Source organism: Capronia coronata, assembly GCF_000585585.1.
Source record: "Capronia coronata CBS 617.96 chromosome Unknown acBCG-supercont1.2, whole genome shotgun sequence".
Classification (NCBI taxonomy): Eukaryota; Fungi; Ascomycota; class Eurotiomycetes; order Chaetothyriales; family Herpotrichiellaceae; genus Capronia; species Capronia coronata.
Window position 1 is genome coordinate 395,725 of NW_006912894.1, and position 18,397 is coordinate 414,121.

The following is an 18,397-nucleotide window of genomic DNA, read 5'->3' on the forward strand; positions in this document are numbered from 1 at the left end:
CAAATTCGACACAAGAAACCATATATATGTATGGTGCTCCTTGATCAGCTCTTTCCAGGCCTCGCTGAGCCTGAGCCCGTCCTTCTCTAACATTAAACGAAGGCTTAAGTAGCGGAACGCGCATATACAGCAACCGGCAACAATTGTGATGGCCTGTCTTGAGGGCTGCAGGTTATATTGATGGTAGACGTCCTCGCCGTGAAAATGGACATAAAGTGCGCAGCCGAAAGGGAGAACGACGTAGAGTGTTAATCGAATGTAGAAACTAACGCGTTGAATTAGGGTGGCAGGATTCGAAACTTCGTCGGGCTGAGGTGCAGTATGTTGGTGATAAGTTAGGTAGAGACTCGAGAAAGAGCAGAGCACATACCTGTTCGGGATCGGGATTGGCCATGACTTCAGGGACGGTGAGGCTGTTCTTCTCGATGTCTGTCATGACTTCAGAGACAGTGGAGTGTTCTTTTCGATGTCTATCATATCTTCAGAGACAGCAAGGGTGTTCTTTTCGAGGTCTGTGGAGGAACCAGACACAGGCTTGTATAAGCAACTGTCGTATATGTTGTTACTCATTGTGGCTATGGTTGAAGAAGGTTGTCGATTCGTTGAAGATGGATATAGGTAGGTAGGTAGGTTGGCAGGAAGGAAGCCACCTTATAAAATAAGTAGCACCTCAAGAATGATTTGATATAGGTGCCTGCTTGGTAGGAAAGCAGTCCGGAGGTTTGATGATATAGGCGTTCTCCTGCAACGTAGGGTAAATGTACCTACCGCCTCTTGATGGTTGAAGGGCGCCCCTACCAAGATGTGGGGGTGCCATTTATATTTGTACTCTGTAGGGCAGTACGTAGGTAGGTTTAAGGATGTCCAGCTCGCCCGGCCTGAACCAGACGCGCGGCAGAAAATAGACTTACAGAGATGAGAGCGTTGTGTGGTGCAGAGTTAAACCGAGAATGAAAGAGGAAACGAGTTGCCGCAGATCCCACTGCGTTTGCGATTGTCCTGGAGAATCAGTGGAGATGAAATGTTTGTTCGTGGAGAGTTCGCCCTAGACCAGGAGATCGGACTGGATGTGGTTGTAGTCCGAAAGGTGATGTGACAGTGGAAGTCGGACTTGTACTGTCATGGATGGAGAATCATGGAGTAAGTAAGTAACATGAACCAGGGGAACATCCATGATCCATGTCCAGGGCGCAAAGGTAAAATGGATAAAAGGAGCCACAACAGGAACCCGTTGATCTCACTGCGCATATGTCGTTGCATTTGCATTTTCATTTGCATCCAGTCTCGAGTCGACGTTTGTGCCACGATGGAAAAGGTTGTTCTCGCAGAAAGAAACATGACCCCGGGATTGGGGAGTCTTGACGGATTGACATTCTGGTCGCGAAATATACTCGCTGCCACTGCTTCCTCACGCATTTTTGTCTCCTCGATACAGAGTCACCACGGTTGCCCCGTCGATGTTATGATCACCTTGAACGCAAACGGGCTGAACCACTCATCAAAGAGACGGTTTAACCTTTTCGTCGACAGGCTTCACCTCGACCAACAACTTGCCTAGATCTCTCGTTAGCATAGCCAACGTTTCTCGCGTTGATGTTGAGTAGACACTCACCTGTGTTCACACCATTATACAAGTCCCTCAGAGCGTACTGTGCCTGTTCGACACCACCCTTGACAATGGTTTCCTTCCTCTTTATCTTGCCCTCGGACAGCCACTGAGCCAAATCCCTGAGGGCTCGAGGATATTCTTTTTGAAAATCGAAGACGATAAATCCCTCCATTCTAGACACGGTACATCAGCCACTGTGATCCGACGCCGATCATACTCAAGGGAGTCAAAAGGTAACAACTCACCGAATGCGCATGGAAATGATCATGAGATAGTTCTGCACACAGACGTGTTAGATACAGTCGCCAGAGACAGAGACTGAAACGAATCAAATCGAATTGATGCCGTTGACACATACCTTTGGACCTTGCGGCCTGGATGAGTTGTACTGGCTGATGGCTGGTAATCTGTCAGGGAATTTTGTTTGCTTGCAACCGAGCTCGACATAACAACATACCTCCACACATGACAAACCGAGAATGTGGCTTCGCTCTGCTCAATGCCAAATCAAGGACCTCGCCGCCAACTAGTTATCGTTAGTAACAAAAAACAATGACAGACCTCGGGGCATGTATCTTGGCTTACCATTGTCAAAGAAGAGATCGATGTATTGCTGTGGTTCGTCAGTCAGCTACTCGTCCAGAAACTAACGTACGTGAATGGGAATGTACCTTTGTTGCGGCCCGGAACTTGCTGGGAAAGTCCTTGTCCTTGTAATTCAGAGCATCGTCAAATCCCACCTCCTTCTTCAGCCATTGGCACTTGTCATCGCTTCCCGCGATTCCAAGGACAGTTGCGCCTTTGAGTTTGGCAATCTGACCGACCACACTGCCTGTTGCACCGGCAGCACCGGAGACAACGACGAAGTCTCCCGCCTTGACTTTGCCTACCTCGGTAATGCCGAAGTAGGCTGTCAGACCCGTCATTCCTGGGGACAATGTCAGTCGCAGAATTTTGGATAGCAGAGGAGACATCAGAGCGATTATAGAGCATTCCAAAGGATACATGCACCGCGCAACAAACACGACCATGGGCAACAGTAGTCAAGCCAAATCAAGTCAAGCCATTGTCCAACAGCACCGACGCGTACAAGCTGTGACTGCCCATAAACCAGGGTTATAGAGCATTCAGAACGACACGTCACCCAAACGGCAAAACGAGTAAGTGGGAGAGCAGACTGTATGACCGACGATTTGTCCCGCCCATGGATACATCAACCAGGTAGCAGGAGAAGACAAAAAAGAAACCACTCTGCAGAACACCAAGTCGAAGGGTTGCCCAAAGCTGCAAGAACAATGATAACAAGACCAAAGAAGAAGAAGAAAGACATACCCAATACCCCCAGGACATCAGTAAGCCTCGCCGCCTTTGGCAGTTCAACTTTCTGCAGCTCACTCCCCTTACAAACCTTCAACTCAGTCCACCCGACGATTCCCTCTGCATAGCACCCCCTGGGGAACTTCGGATCTTTACTCTCGCGTACAATGCCCACAGCTTGGCCACGCATGACCTCGCCGATCTTCACGGGAGGAACGTACGATCTGGCGTCTTTCAGCCAGCCGCGCATGGCCGGGTCGATGCTGAGATAGACGGATTCGAAAAGGACCTCGCCGTCCTTCAGGTCGTCAACAGACGGGGTCGGCTTGGTGATGGCTGTAAAGGTCTCGTTGATGACAATGGCGTCTGTGGGGCGTTTGGCTAGAGTCACGGCCTTGTAGGTTGAAGACGACGTCGAACCTGGGGCCATGATGGTTTGTTCGTTATTATGTTTGACGTTATCTGATGTATTGATTGTATAGTCTACCGCGAGGCTGCTTTGCGGGAAAGGAACAGCCGATAGGATTGAAGAGGATATATCTCTTTCCTTGTAGCTTTTGACGTTCAGGAGCACGGTCTCGGCAAGGGTTCGGAAGCCTGAGGATGATTATAAAACAGATATGCACAATTCTCGATATGAAATGAAGCTCTATAATGGATACAATGAAATGCATGGGATACGGACGAAATGATGGGGATCTCGAGCCAGATGCCTCGGCTGAACGACGTGGAGGATATACTCCACCGTAGATTTATTTGAGACGCCGTCGAGGATTGTGATCGGCCGTAATTGATGTCTCATGCAGTGTCTGGTCTCTCTATCTCTGATCGATGTCCAATAGTTTGACAGAGTTCATCTATTGTATATTGTCCAGCTTAGAAATTGTGCGAGAGTGTGGTTTTGGATACAGCTCACCTTTAGAACATATCTAGTCTACGCGACAATGTCAAGGTATATATGCGCCAGGTGGAACCAGCAGCATTCTTTTTTGTCACCGCTCAAGGGCTTTTGATCCTGTCCTCCCAGGCTCACGCTTTCTGCTCTTCCTCAGCTTTGGCCGCCTCAGGCGACTCTTCCTCCTTGTACACATCATATTTGTAGGTGCTGCCGATGTGGTCGTCTCTCAGCTTGGACTGTCCTTTCCCATACACCTTCTCTCTAGCAGTCAAGCCTTCCTCCGGTGCCTGGGGGTATAATCCGCGCTTGCGTAATTCCGGGATCAACAAGTCCACGACATCCTCAAAGCCTCCCGGAGTGGTGACATATGACAGATTGAAACCGTCCAGGTCGGCCTCACGGATCCACCGTTCCATTTCGTCCGCCACGGTCTGGGGACTCCCGATCCCGACAGGACCCAGACCCCCGAAGGCGGCCTTTTCGGCCACGATGCGCGGCGTCCATTTCGGAATATCCGCGCTCGTGGTGGTGAAGATGTCGAGCAGACTGGTGATTCTGTTCGCTTCGGCCGAGTCCGCCGCCGAGATCTCCTGGTCGAGCGGGATCTTGGAGATGTCGATGCCCGTCCAGCCGCTGAACAAGACCAGGCCGCCGATGGTCGAGGCGTATTTCTTCAGCTCTTCGTACTTCTGTCGCCCTTCTTCGTCCGTTCGGCCCACTATAGGCGTGAACGTGGCGAAGAACTTGAGCGATTTGGGATCCCGACCCTTCTCGGCCGCCAGCTGGCGGATCTTGTCGATCTTCGGTCTCAGCACTGTCGGCGAGTGTGACGACACGAAGATGGCCTCGGCGTGCGTCGCTGCAAACTCGGATCCTGCTGCTGACGTGCCTGCCTGGAAGAGGAACGGCGTTCGTTGAGGAGACGGGTCGACGATATGTCTTGTGTCCAGATTAAAATACTTGCCGTGGTGGTGAATCGTCCGTACTTTGTCCGGGTCGATGTACGAGTCGTTTTCCGGATCCGGGTTAACGGCGTCGTCGGCCCATGAGCCTTCCCACAGCCTGGGGGCAATGTCAGTCCCGAGTTTGGCTAATCCAAGCAACGACAGTGCTCGGTTACCAGACTCACTTGTACAAAACCCTGAGGTATTCGTCGGCTTGGAGATACCGCTCGTCGTGATCAATGGGATTGTCGATTCCAATGGCTTTGAACGCCGACTTCTTCCATGAAGTCACAATGTTCCAACCTATCCGACCATTGGTCAAATGATCCAAGGTGGAAAATCGTTTGGCCAGCAGAAAAGGAGGCTCAAACGATGTGGACGCGGTGATGCCAAACCCGAGGTTCTTTGTGACCGCCGCCATTGCTGAGATGGGCTGCATATGACATGATTAGAGATGGTTGATGTTTGGAAGTCGGGTACTAATATATCGCGGATTTGCTATCCCTAGGGGAGAAGGATGCGTGCAAGAAAGAGACTTACGATTGTCGGATCCGTCATGGGCCATTGTGCAGCTCTCCTGATGGTATTGTCCAGTGAGTTCTCATACGTGTCGACTCCTCCATAAGTATCTGCAAGGAAGAGACAGTTGATGCCTCCACGCTCCAACAGCTTCGCCAGGTCAATCCAGTAATCAAGTTTCCTCTTGGTGGCTGATCTATCTTTCGGATTCTGTTGACTGGTCAGAGCCATGGCTCCTCGGGGCAAACAATGTAGGATGTGAATGATCTCCTTCCAGGGTAGTACTGGATCCATCCACAAAATGATTGACTTACCTTCCACTGCCCAGGAGATAGATGTCCGACAGTACACATGTCGAAAGCGTTCAAAATGATTTGCTTTTGCGGGGCATCCTGTGCAGAGACAGTGCTCTGGGTTCCGCTTGCGTCTCCCATGCTTACCAGGCGTCGACTCTGCAGTCGATGTATCGAGGAGAATAGAGTTCCAGTCACGACGTGGTTGAAATTAGGGTTTTTGGGCACGCTTGAAAGGAGGGTTGTGCTGAACGATTGCAAGTGTGAATGTTTCAATGTTTCCTCAAGCCAGTGATATAGAGACCGCAGAAGTTTGCAGCAGTAGCCAATGTCAAGCAAAATAGACTGGTAGCACTACTGTAGAACCTACCTTGGCAGAAGATGACCATATAATCATACTTATTCTGGAACGACAACGTCGACCGGACAAGCACGCCTTGCGACTTGACTGCCATAGGCCTCACTCGACCTATATGAAACCCACAACACCAGCAAGGCGGACGGGATATGGCGAGCGGTCGGCTCTATCAAGGTTGTGGGATTCCTCGTTATCTTGACAGCATGAACTCTGTATGCTGTTGGCATCCCGCCCCTCAGCCATCGTGGGGTTGCTTGCTGAGACGCGATGGTACAGGATGGCGCAATCGCCGGAGGGGATGGCGACAACAATCGACAGTACGGCGCGATAAGGCGATAGCCAGTAACAAGTCATGAACTCGGCTCCTAGACCAGAATTTGGCGTGATATTTCTATACTGTGGTATGATCCACAAGGTATCCAGACTGATGGTTGATCCTCGTCCAAAGAGACGGAGAAGCACAGGGAGAGAGATGAGTTGGGGAGTTGGGAGAGCAACTTGAACTTCAAACTGTCGTTGTTGTTTCGAGACCCACAAATAATGGTCTCATCGACCCTTAGTATCTGATCTTGAGGAGCCCCCAAGTTGACTGTCCCCCTTTCTCTTTCAGGATTTATTACTGCCACCATACACTCCGCTCGCTCAGGCAGTTCCCGTCGTGACATGGTGGTCTCCTGAACACGCGCCTGCCCGACGGACCGGTAAGCATTCCGGGGAACGGATCACAGAGCATAATTCTCCAAGAATCGAGTACCGGTTGGTCTTCTCAGGCACAGCAGGAATCCTGAGAAGATATGCCACTACCGCTAATGCTGCCCTAGCTAAATCGGCAATAAGTCGAGTTTGAGGATTTTCTCGAGTTCATTTCGTAATGTCGCCAAATGACTGAGGATGCCGCCATTGTGAAATGGCCAATGATCTGACATCGGCATACAAATATGCTAGGACCTCGGTGCGAGAATCAACGACTCGATCGAACTTGGACCCTCGACGATTTGTAGTCGTAGAGCCTGATGGCGTCAGCCGCATGCATGACTGCGCAATCTGTACGTAGGTAGTGGTAGCCAGCGTTGGCTAAAAGCCACAGTTGGGATTGATAAGTTGCAACGATATTTGCGACATCGACAAGGGTTGCGAGGCTGAAACAGAGGCCCGAGTTGTCCCTCTTTTCCCTACAGTCTCGGCAACAGATCCAAACCAGCACTGTATATCACGAGATTTTCGTCCTATTGACGGACTTGCGCATAGAGTCGCGGTTAGAACGCGACCAGTTCCGCGACAAACGTCTTGTATGTGGAGTGGATTTGATCATGTCAGTCGGTGGGCCGAAGACGTGCTCAACGAGGTCTGTCCTATGAGTGGTCAATGCCAACGCCGTTCACCCCATTGATAAGACCAAGACCAAGTAACTCACAAGCACCTCATGCATGGTACCCACGAGGAACACCGTTCTTACAGAGTACAAAATAACAGATTCTTCCACTGCTGCGGGGAGAGTCGAATCTGTCACTCCGCGAATTCTCTCCCACCCCAATCCTCGAGAGTCCAAGTCGCCAGGATGGGAAGCATTGACTCGACAAGCCTATTGAATGAAGCCACGGGGGGCACCGCCGTTGGCGACCAATTTCCACTACTTCCAGAGAGAGTCAAGGAGGCATCGGCACATCTCAATGGGTCGGCGTTGCATGAACATGCGCTCAAGAAAGTAGCCGACGCTCCAGCACCACCCATAACGTATCCGCCCTCCCCCTGGAAGCCCAGGTTTGAGCTCGAGAATCATGGCATCGACGAAGCTAGGAGTCTGCGAGTCGTCGTCATTGGCGCCGGTCTCTCCGGGGTCCTGGCAGGAATCTTGTTGCCAGCCAAGGTCCCCAAGATTGACTTGACAATCTATGAAAAGAATGCCGATGTGGTACGTTGCGGCCACTTAGCCCCCGTGTTTTTGGGAACTCAGACCTGACATGCTCTTGTAGGGTGGCACCTGGTTCGAGAACGTCTACCCCGGAGTGAGATGTGATATTCCTGCCAATGTTTACCAGTCCACGTTCACCCCACGAACTCAGTGGAGCGAGAAGTTTGCTCAAGGCAGTGAGATCTTGCAATACTGGCAGGACCAGGCCCGCAAGTATGATGTGTACCGCTATGTGAAGTTCAACTCGAGCATCCAGACAGCGGAATGGAGTGACGACGAGGCGAAATGGATCATTACCATCAAAAACACCAGCACGAACGAGACTTTCGTCGACCGGGCAGACTTTGTCATTACTGCGACTGGTCGTTTCAACCACTGGAAACTTCCAGAGTACCCAGGAATCGGGGACTATAAAGGAGTGTTAAGACACACCTCGAATTGGGACCCTTCTTTTGATCCCAAGGGCAAGAATGTTGCTGTCATTGGTAACGGAGCAAGTGGCATTCAGGTCGTGCCGAACCTCCAACCGATCGTCAACCGTCTTGACCATTATGCGCGGAATAAAACTTGGATTGCAGGGTCCTGGGCTGGAGATGAGAGGACCTTCGAACCGCAATACTTCTCGGCCGAAGAGTTGGAATCGTTCAAAGACGATCAGACTTACCTCAAGTACAGGAAAGAGCTTGAAGCCCAATACTGGAGGCGGTTTGCCTCCACCTTCCGGGGTTCCCAGGAGAACGAGGAAATGCGGGAGAATTTCATCAAAATCATGCGGCAGAGACTGGCCAAGAAACCGGAACTGTTAGACAGCCTTGTGCCTGACTTCAGCCCGAACTGCAGACGACTTACTCCCGGTCCTGGTTATCTGGAGGCGATTACGGAGGACAACGTGGATTTTGTCCAGACTCCCATCAAACGATTCACCGAGACTGGAATTGAGACGGTGGATGGAAAACATCGAGAAGTCGACGCCATCTTCTGCGCCACTGGTTCCCACGCTGTACCTCAATACAAGATCATAGCCCGGGGAGTCAACCTTAGTGAAACGTGGAAGCCTGAGGGAAAGTATGGTTTCCCATACACTTACCTTGGTCTGGCCACTCCTGGCTTCCCAAATCTGTTATACGTACATGGGCCTCACGCCGCGGGCCCGTCAGGGACAGTCCCCCATGCCGTTGAAGTCCAGCTTACGTACTACGCCAAACTTCTGCGGAAAGTGTCCAGTCAAGGGATCCGGACCGTTGAGCCCTCGAAGCAGGCAGCTGACGACTTTGTCGAATATTCTGATGCATATTTCGCAACGACCGTATTGACGGACAATTGCAGCTCTTGGGCGAATGGAGGTAAAGCAGGCCTCAGAATATCCGGTATGTGGCCGGGCAGCGCTGCCCATGTCACGATAGTTCGCAAGGAACCCAGATGGGAGGATTGGGAGTATACCTATTTGGCGAAAAGTCAAAATAGGTTTGCATACTTTGGAAACGGCTGGACGACCAAAGAGGCTGATCCGGAGTCCGACATTGCGTCGTATCTCAAAGTCCCTTCGGAGATCGACTTGAAGGACTTGCACGAGAAATGGTGGGATTGGCCCTAGATGTTGGTAGCATAGAGCGATAAATGGAACGGTGTTCATGTCGTAACCGACAAGGCGGCTCATTTCTGCTCTCTCATTGTCTTCCTTTAACTCACTCCAATCAAGTGTGTCCCTCAGAAGAAGGCTCCCAGGTTAGCCTGATAAAATCGCGCTCCTCTCCGCTACAATATTCTTGTTCCAGTGTCGAAGATCAATGCACCTGATAGCAAGCCAACTCGTCCGTAATGTCACCACAGGAGGGAGCTTGTGCATGAGGAGGCCTACATGCTGCCTTTGTGCTTTGAGTGGGCCCAGCACGTCGGTTTTCATGGCGACGAACTCATTCCCCCAGAAACAGCAAACGATGGCACGAGGCCTCACTGGAATTTTCAATGAGAGCCAGATAGCTTGCCGTTCAACAGGATCGCATCTTGCTGTTACTTGACGTGAGCCTGGAAACACGCAAGGTCCAAAAAGACAAAGAATAGGAGAAACCCAAGGGGGAAAGATTGCCGACCTGCGTCGTATATTTCCGCAGTTTGGACCTTCAAGTTCCTTCGCATACAAAGAATCGCAGCCTGCGCTGATGGTCACCATCCACCACAGAATTCTTGTCCCTCACTCTCTTCTTCGGAATTGAGTGCAAGCGTTAGCCCACTCTGGACTTCGAGGCGTCACTCTGCACGCAACTAACGGGACAATGCAAGTCGGTTGCCAGGATGGAGCTTGTCGAGGTAGGAGAGACACATTTACATGTTACGGCTCAAGGCAGTAGGACCACCTGCGAGCGAGAGGCGCATCCTCGAGTGCATTCTGGCAACTGCGTATCCTGAATCTGTGACAACCCGCGGCCATATCTCCGTATGTGGAACTCGACGAGGTTCAGAGATTTGGTAAAGCTGAACTACTCGTGCAACGAGCGAAGAAGACGAGGATATTTCAACGCGCCGACAAGTCGACGATTACAAAGTCCTCCGAGATCACGAGATGCGCAGCGAGATCCCAGGCTTGAAGTCGAGTAATCAACAAAAGAGAATAGTCAAGAATTGTTTCAAGGTAGGTTGTGGATGGAATGTTATATTATTACGCTATTTTCCTTTTCCCGCCATCGGGCCATGCTGTATGATGGGGAAATGCAATGCAAATGCCTGAAACAATGCTGAACACCGATGCTGCCGCATACCATGCAACCCAAGACCAATCGATTTCCCGACCTCCAGCCGCTGCAGATATATTACAACCTTCGCATGCTCAAATAGCCACAGGCAACAGCTGGACTTTTGAGCACGAGCTCGGCAGAGGCCCATACGAATAGCCATTCAACTGGAACAGCTGCGGTACGCCGTGCCACCAATCACAAGCTGCAGAAGTCGTCAATTAGCCCAGTGTTCTTGTCGACCGAGGAAGTACGGGCAAAGGGCCGCCTTACCTAGCCAACCGCCGATGCTCTGGTTGAATTGCAGTCCAGACGAGTTGAAAAAGAATCCCTGGCCTGTCGAGGATTCGGCGGCAATGCTGATTGTGACAGGATTCCATTCTGGCAACAGAGAGTGAGCGGAGAACTTTCTGGTCAATCTCAGTTATGACTTACGTTGGTACGGCCCGTAGCCGACAGCCAGCGGCCATGGACCGACCTCGTTGTCTTCGTAGGTGAAGAGTTGCTGGGACCCGTTCAGATAGCCCTCCCAAGCCCAGGACTGGTTCGATGAAAGGCCGGCATCTCCAAGACCTGCCCCGGTGTGATGGGAGTACAGCCACAAGTCGGTCTTGTTGGTGCCGGTGTCCTCGTGTGGGCCATTGACCGTTTGCGTACGTAAGTAGTACCTCGCAGGCGGGTCTATTGTCTGTCGCTTCTCGAGCAGAGGGGATGCGGTGGTCTTGGAAGTGAAGAGTGGGAGAAGTGTAGCGGTGAGCAATGTTGAGAGATACATGATGGCGAATACCGATGCGATGTCCAGTCCCGATACGCTACTATCACCCGTTGGCAGTTTTACAAGGTAGCAAGCAGGTCGTAGAGCAAGGTCTCCTCGACAAGAAAACAGAAATGTGTGACAGAGAGATAGAGAGAGAGCCTGAGGAATGCGAGCGTAAACTTGGGAGTCTATAAGTAAGTACCCGGGATTGATCTTCGCCCTTCGAGTTCTGTCAAATATTGCCCGAGTGAGCTTCCAGCGGGTCGTCGCAGGTTGATATATGTAGGTAGGCAGCCGACAAGCAGAACTGACACCAGATCCAAGGACGATCCTACCTCGTTGCGAGTTAGGGATTGACCCTGCAATGTACCTGGATCACTAGTATTGCCCGCAAAAGCAGTCACATTAGGCAAGGTCATGACATGCAGTGCAGTGCGAGTGCGGGAATATAAAAGGTTGTAGGCGGTGCACGCCCGAGGCATATTGTTACTTTGCTGTCAGTTGTCTATTACCACTGCATTCATCGGTGCCAGCTCTAGTAGTAAGCTGCTGTAGGCAAGCTCGTCTCCTCCAACGCAATCACCTTAACTACCTTACGCACCCTTACTTCCTATGGTGATAATCGACATGTTGGATACTAGTAGCCCATGGAGAAGAAAAGGATTTGGAATGTCTCGTGGTTTGGTCTGGCGGATGTCTGCAGAAATGGTGGCGACGACTTCCAGCATCCAAGCAGCTCGTTCCCCTCCACAGTCTCGCGAAACAACACAGACCAATAGGATCGACCACTTGACAGGCTGAAGATGCCAGGGATTCCTGCTGGTAGACGAGTAGAAAGGCCCTCTTTGAGACATGATTAACGCCGACGGTCCATGGCTGCAGTGCGGCGTATAGTTTTTGTCCCCTGTGCTACTACGTCGTCCCCCATGACAAGCGCACCGAGAAGCCACCGCGCATATCGAGAGGTGAGGCTGAAGTCGCTACTACTACTACTGCTCCACATGACATGGGGGATGAATTTCGAGATCGGGCAAAAGAAAAGGCAAGGCTCGGTGACAGAAAAGTAAGGGGCTTTCAACTGTACCGAAAGATCCATTCCCAATTTAACCCAGGTCCATCGCTCTCCATCTCTACATCATGATCGACGACGAGACCGAAAGTATGTGGTGTAACGATCTACACACTCCAGGTTAGAGCCTTGTCTGGTATCCATCGACAGGATTGTGAGCTTCAGTTCTGCCGGTCCTGTATTTGTCGAGTAGGGCTAGATATCTATACCGGCCGGCTGTTCAGGGAAAAGGTCGTCAGAACACCGAAGACAAGAGGATGAGTGCCACGAGCCTTCCAGGAGTGAAAGCATTCAGCATCCTTTCTTTCGGTATTGCTATCTAGTGACAGATCTAATATTAAAGGCCGACGTCAAGTTGCAATTGAACGTCTGGACCACTGTTGGGCCAGGTGACTGATATGTGCGACATGGGATACTATGTACTGCCGTTCTAAGCCTTCCTTGCTCAGGAGCGGTCTTCGGCATCAAAGACATGAGTCCAGAAAGCCCGGTAGTGGTGCGTATTGCCGATTTCGGAAATGCCCTCCACCTCCTTTGGCGTCAGTTTGAAGGTGAAGACTCTCAAATAATCACTCAACCGTTGTTCGTTCGAACTCGTCGTGATGGGCAACACATCCTGGTCAATGCACCACCTGAGGAGGACCTCGCCCGGGTTGACCGCATATTTCTTCGCCAACGACTCGACGATACCATCGACTGGGCCTCCTTTGGCCCGGACGATTGGCGTCAGAGGCGCGTATGCTGAAACCCGGATGTCTTTATTCTTGTGATAGGCAAGCAGATCTCCATGTTGCAGGTAAGGGTGGAACTCGATCTGATTGACCGCAGGGCGCACTTTTGCCGTCTCAAGGACAGCTTCCAGATGAGGCTTCAAGAAGTTGCTGACCCCGATGCTTTTGGCCTTGCCCGAGGCTGCGACCTTTTCCATGTCCGCCCACTTCTGCTGGAGCGCCTTCTTGTCCCCATCGGCAAAGAACGGCGAATGGATGAGATAGAGGTCGACGTAGTCAAGCCCCAGCTTCTTCAAGCTCAGGTCGATGGCCGCGGGGATATCGTCGATGTTGGTCATGACCTTGGTGGTCACAAACAGCTGCTCCCGAGGGATGTTGACATCCTTGATGGCTGCGCCCAGTTCCTCTTCGTTTTTGTATACCTCGGCCCCATCTAGATGTCTGAACCCGACTTTAACGGCGGTCTTGACGCCATCAATGCACTTCTGGTCTTTTGGCGCGTTTTCATCGGTCTTGGACCATGCCGTGCCAACACCATATCCGATCTGGTCCCGCAGAACAATCAGTGACCCTTCAGCATACAACCAGCTGTGATGTGGGAACGTACGATCGGTATCTTGTTGCCATCGGGCAAGGTGAGGTCGGGAATGGAGATGTCTAGCTTGGCCATTGTGGAAAGTGACCGCAGGTACGATCGGTGACTGGGGAGAATGCGGACGAAGGAAAGAGGCCGCAAGCAACGACGGGTATGAGAGCGAAATATCTGACACGGTAACTGGAGCATGTACTGGACAGAGCTGTGAGAGATCACGGCGTTAATTTGTCATCGATTTGGACAACTTGAAGGAAGAGAAGCTAAGGAATCTTAGGGAGATATGTATCTAAGATACCTTAGTATGCTTGCGCAATAATGACTGAGATGGTCACATCCAACCAAGCATGGCGGGGTAGTTTTGGTCATTGCAGTGGAAGACCACCAGGTTCTCCGCACGCGGCCGGAATGAGACCCGATACATAAGGTATACATGTCCTGCCAGTGTGCATCTGGAACTGAATGCCAGGATAAATCTGCACAGTTCGCCAGCAAGCCAGCCAGAGAGCCTCGTCTGCCAGGTGTAGGTTGATTTCAAGGTGGGCTCATCGCCGCTGTCTGTTCTTGAGGTTGAATACGTTTAAAGTCGGCAGTACCTCCCAATCTCATGCAGTGACCGACCAAGTCACCCTTCAGCAGCAACCTCCGCCCTGACCACTCTTGACTGCATCGTTCATTGTAAGGTTGACCGTCTTGGGCCGTTTCCCTTCTTCCCGCCCAGCACCCGCGCCATAGCCTTTGACTCCGCTTCTTCGGTCGTTAAGATCATATTTTCCCGCTTCAATGTTTTGGTATATCCGTTCGGCAACCTCTAGAAACGCCTGTTCGACTCCCTCACCACTTTTGGCACTGGTCTCGACATATTTGACCACATTTTCCCTCCGACACCAGTCCTCTGCCTCCTCCTTGGTGACCGCACGTCTGGTCCCACCCTCGACGCCGGTGCTTTGCGCAGCCAGGTCGGATTTGTTGCCCACAAGGATGACCACGATCTTTTCCTCGGCGATCTGTCGGAGATCGTTGAGCCAGCCGGTCACGGACTCGAAGCTGCTCCTCCGCGTGATGTCGAACACTAGCAAAGCGCCGGACGCGCCTCTGAAATAACTCCTTGTAATGCTTTTGTATGTCTCTTGTCCTGCCGTGTCCCATAATGACAGCTTCATTTTCTTTTGCTCTTCTGGTCTGACACGGTTGGCTTCGCCATTGGGGGCACCGATACCCAAGGATGCATTTGCAGGAGGACCAACCGGCACTATTCGAGAGCCAAATTCAACGCCGATGGTGACATCGTGGGAGGCGGAGAATCTTCCCTCGCAGAGGCGGATGGTTAAGCTGGACTTCCCGGTCCCTTCACGGCGTCAGATGGATACCGATCACGCACAGCAGTGGTTACAAACCAGAATCCCCGATGCAGACAAGTTTCGCGATGTAATTCCAAGGCGGCGTGGGAACTGGGGTGATAATGGGCATGAGCGGAGTGGCTAACGTCAATGGCTATCTTGGATCCGATGAAGGGCCCAAGGTGGAACAAATGCCAAAGCGAGGGCAAAAGAGTTTATTGAGTTGAAGACGGCAAGGTCTGGTGACAACAATGCTGAACAAATGCAGAACAAGGAGTGTATTGACTTCTCCGTATGACGCTGGGGCTGCACACGGAGATGGGGCTTAAAAGGGCATTTGCATATCCTAAGATCCCCAGCTACTAGCGATAAACAGGCAATAATGGTTAATCTGGTATCTGGGGCTGCTCCATAAAGGCATCATTTGGCACAGCAAGCCTAGACGGCATTCTGAAAGTCTAAGGGAGCCTGGCTCGAGCAGTGGTCGACACCTTGACATCTACTTACGCCCAATACTAGTCGCCAAACTATAGGCGTTTGCTGGCCAGTGCAGCCAGCAGTCATCATTGTGTTGTCAGCTGCTTGGAGCGCGGTGTAGGTGCTCTGCCAGTGCAGTGACTGTCGCCTTGGCCCATTGTCATTGTCCGTTTCCGACCAACCTCGACTCACTGCTTCGTCTGTCCCACGTCCCAAGCCAGACTCAGTTCCGTCCTACTGTCTTCCTCTCACACCTCTACTTGAATTGTCTTCTTCGGCAGTGCTCTCGACGACAAGATCTACTCTTGTCTGCACGCGAATTAGTCCACGGACGACTGGCCGTCGCCTTATCAATCGCCGTTCATACCTACTGGTTGATTGAGTAGCCACTGCCTGCGGGCAGTATGTTCTCCGAATGTCTGTTACAACACTCCTGATATATCGAAGATGATGGCTAATGTCTGAACAGACGCATCAAGGTTCCTTGCACAATCCCAGTCACGTATCAGCTTTGCGCCCGCAGAAGACCATCGGTCCGGTGATGGCCAGAGTCGACGACACAACCCAACTTGGAGGACTTCGACAGCGTCCCGACCAGTGAATCCCCGTGCCCCGAATCCTTATCAACCAACATCTTCACAGCTCTCCGTGTTCCCCTTCGCCTCTCGTCTGAACCCTCAGCAAGCACCTTTATTTTACAGCGCAACAGACGAGTTTCGGGAAGAGAACGACGAGGAAGAACATGAGCGAGAGATTGCAGATTTTTACGCCCTGCAGCGTTCACGACGACAGTTGGGAGCTAGTGATATGAAAGCGTCTTTGGATGCTGGAGAGGGCAGTGAATCAAGCTTCAACGGTGGTGACAGCCATGAAGACAATCCACACGATCGGTCTGGCGGAAGAGGAGGCGGCATCAGAAGCTCGTGGCATGGCAATGCCTCAAATATCCGACGCAAAGAACCCGGACTGGCAGATCTGACCGAGTCGACAGAGTCACAGCTGAGAGATGCAGATCCGAGTTTCTCAAAAAATCACATGGTTGACATAGGTCTGGAAGACACCCTGAGGACTGACGAAGACGATGAGCCTCCTGAGGATTTAATGGAGAATCCTCCTTCAATCCAGCAGCTCCGCACACCCACTCAAATGGCCAGCGTGGAATATGATTTTGAAGGGTCAGAGCTTGGAAACGATCAGGTCAGGCTTCTTGCGCATTCAAGGAATGCGTCAGGCGGCGAGCAGTCGGTCCCGGACGGCGTGCGACCTGCTGTCCATCAACCGAGACACGATGCTTTCTGGGCTCAAGTCTACTTACTGGCACTCGCAGCCATGTGTACTACATGGTTTCTGGTCTTTCTTCATACCGAGTCGCCTCGCAGCAACCAGCCCCTCGGCGATACCATTTACACAGCCCTGCACGGATCATTCCACCTTTTAGCGACTTATACCCTTGTAGCGACATTTGTTTCTTTGTTTTGGCTCGCGGCCCTCCGATCATACGTGCGGTATTTGGTCTACGCCATCTTGGTGGCAGTACCGGTCATCCTTTACTCCTTTTCCCTCTATCCTCTGATTTCCAGCTACAAGGGATCATGGCATGGCTCGAGTGTCCAGGACGTAATGATGAGGTGGAGTTCATTGGTTCCTGCGGTAATGGCGACCTTGTGGGTTCTGGCAGTCCTCCGTGGCAGGATGGCCATGCAAAGATCCATCTCAATCCTCGAATTCGCAACTAGGATCCTCGCGGCAAATCCAACACTGGTGCTGGTGGGCTTTTCCGTACTGGCTTTTATCATCACATTCACCTGGATGTGGCTGTCCATGTTCACCCGGGTTTTCCTCAGTGGTCATCCCTCAACCCGATCAACCATCAGCAAATTCGTCATTGACACATCCACATGGTGGTTGGGGGTGTATTTTATTCTGGTCTATCTCTGGACCATCGCCATCGCCTTTGGGATGCAACGCACCATTACCTCGGCCACTGTGTCGCAATGGTATTTCCATCGGCTCGCGGTGCCAGCCCCAACACCTCAAGCCATCGTCAAGGCTGCGCTTTATCACTCAGCAACGACCCTTTCCGGGACCATAGCCTTGTTCACCGGCTTGAGCCTTTTAGTCAGACTTCCTCTGTTGATCCTACCTCGACGACTCACGATGCTGCTGGGGGTGGCAATGTATTCGTTCATCCCGAGTCCAATCGCCGTGCTCATCAATCCGCTCACACTCACCTATGCCGCCATCCACTCCCAGCCACTGAGTGTCAGTGGTAGAGGGATCTCTCAGATGCACTTCCTTACGCCAGGCGAGGCCACCACAGCCCTACATCCCCATACCTTTTCTCAACGCTCAAGGAGTGACGGGTGGACAAGTGATTCCACGCCTCTGCTGCCGTATCGACTTGCTAAACTTATCCTCCATGCGACCCGATTCATGATGTCACTTGCTTTGGGGTTTGGTGGATGGGTCACCACGGCCAGATCTTTGAGAGTCGAAGGCGGTGGCATGCGAGGCAGCTTGTATGCTTACATTGTTGGCTTGATTGCCGGCGCCATTGGATGGGGCATCCTAGGAGCGATGGAAGGCATCCTCGCATGCATTGTTGATGCGGTGGTTGTATGCTGGGGCACCGAAGTCGGCAGCACTGGCACTGGAGAGGTCAGATATTGTAGAGAAGCTGGGAATCTCTTTGGCGAGCACGAAGACAGGTTCGGAGGACGCGTCAGTTTGGCTTGATGTGACATACCGGGATCCTAGCGCGTCAAGCATCACCAAATAAATGAGTTCAGATGTTTGAATGACAGCAATGATGTACAAGCTAAGGTAGATTCAGATCCATTGTGGGAGTTGGT

At 51.7% G+C, this 18,397-nt stretch overlaps 7 protein-coding genes across 7 annotated transcripts; 2 read left to right on the plus strand and 5 right to left on the minus strand.

The window, feature by feature from the left end:
- Positions 1-1,498: 1,498 nt before the first annotated feature.
- On the minus strand, positions 1,499-3,356 carry A1O1_01811 (uncharacterized protein; the record flags this gene model as incomplete). Its single annotated transcript, XM_007722723.1, has 8 exons — positions 1,499-1,554; positions 1,613-1,782; positions 1,855-1,886; positions 1,968-2,008; positions 2,067-2,135; positions 2,195-2,222; positions 2,281-2,537; positions 2,942-3,356. The coding sequence occupies 8 exons, from the start codon at positions 3,354-3,356 to the stop codon at positions 1,499-1,501; spliced, it is 1,068 nt and encodes a 355-aa protein (XP_007720913.1).
- Positions 3,357-3,955: 599 nt separating this feature from the next.
- Positions 3,956-5,721, minus strand: A1O1_01812 (alkanesulfonate monooxygenase; the record flags this gene model as incomplete). The annotated part of the gene is made up of 4 exons (XM_007722724.1): positions 3,956-4,886; positions 4,954-5,201; positions 5,309-5,497; positions 5,602-5,721. The coding sequence occupies 4 exons, from the start codon at positions 5,719-5,721 to the stop codon at positions 3,956-3,958; spliced, it is 1,488 nt and encodes a 495-aa protein (XP_007720914.1).
- Positions 5,722-7,496: 1,775 nt separating this feature from the next.
- On the plus strand, positions 7,497-9,444 carry A1O1_01813 (uncharacterized protein; the record flags this gene model as incomplete). The annotated part of the gene is made up of 2 exons (XM_007722725.1): positions 7,497-7,850; positions 7,912-9,444. 2 exons carry the CDS (start codon positions 7,497-7,499, stop codon positions 9,442-9,444), a joined length of 1,887 nt encoding a protein of 628 aa, XP_007720915.1.
- A 1,230-nt stretch (positions 9,445-10,674) lies between these two features.
- A1O1_01814 (uncharacterized protein) lies at positions 10,675-11,354 on the minus strand (the record flags this gene model as incomplete). Its single annotated transcript, XM_007722726.1, has 3 exons — positions 10,675-10,784; positions 10,853-10,960; positions 11,015-11,354. 3 exons carry the CDS (start codon positions 11,352-11,354, stop codon positions 10,675-10,677), a joined length of 558 nt encoding a protein of 185 aa, XP_007720916.1.
- A 1,496-nt stretch (positions 11,355-12,850) lies between these two features.
- A1O1_01815 (alcohol dehydrogenase) lies at positions 12,851-13,806 on the minus strand (the record flags this gene model as incomplete). Its single annotated transcript, XM_007722727.1, has 2 exons — positions 12,851-13,681; positions 13,744-13,806. The coding sequence occupies 2 exons, from the start codon at positions 13,804-13,806 to the stop codon at positions 12,851-12,853; spliced, it is 894 nt and encodes a 297-aa protein (XP_007720917.1).
- A 554-nt stretch (positions 13,807-14,360) lies between these two features.
- On the minus strand, positions 14,361-15,198 carry A1O1_01816 (uncharacterized protein; the record flags this gene model as incomplete). The annotated part of the gene is made up of 2 exons (XM_007722728.1): positions 14,361-15,076; positions 15,126-15,198. The coding sequence occupies 2 exons, from the start codon at positions 15,196-15,198 to the stop codon at positions 14,361-14,363; spliced, it is 789 nt and encodes a 262-aa protein (XP_007720918.1).
- Positions 15,199-15,949: 751 nt separating this feature from the next.
- On the plus strand, positions 15,950-18,281 carry A1O1_01817 (uncharacterized protein; the record flags this gene model as incomplete). Its single annotated transcript, XM_007722729.1, has 2 exons — positions 15,950-15,962; positions 16,015-18,281. The coding sequence occupies 2 exons, from the start codon at positions 15,950-15,952 to the stop codon at positions 18,279-18,281; spliced, it is 2,280 nt and encodes a 759-aa protein (XP_007720919.1).
- Between the last annotated feature and the right edge of the window lie 116 nt (positions 18,282-18,397).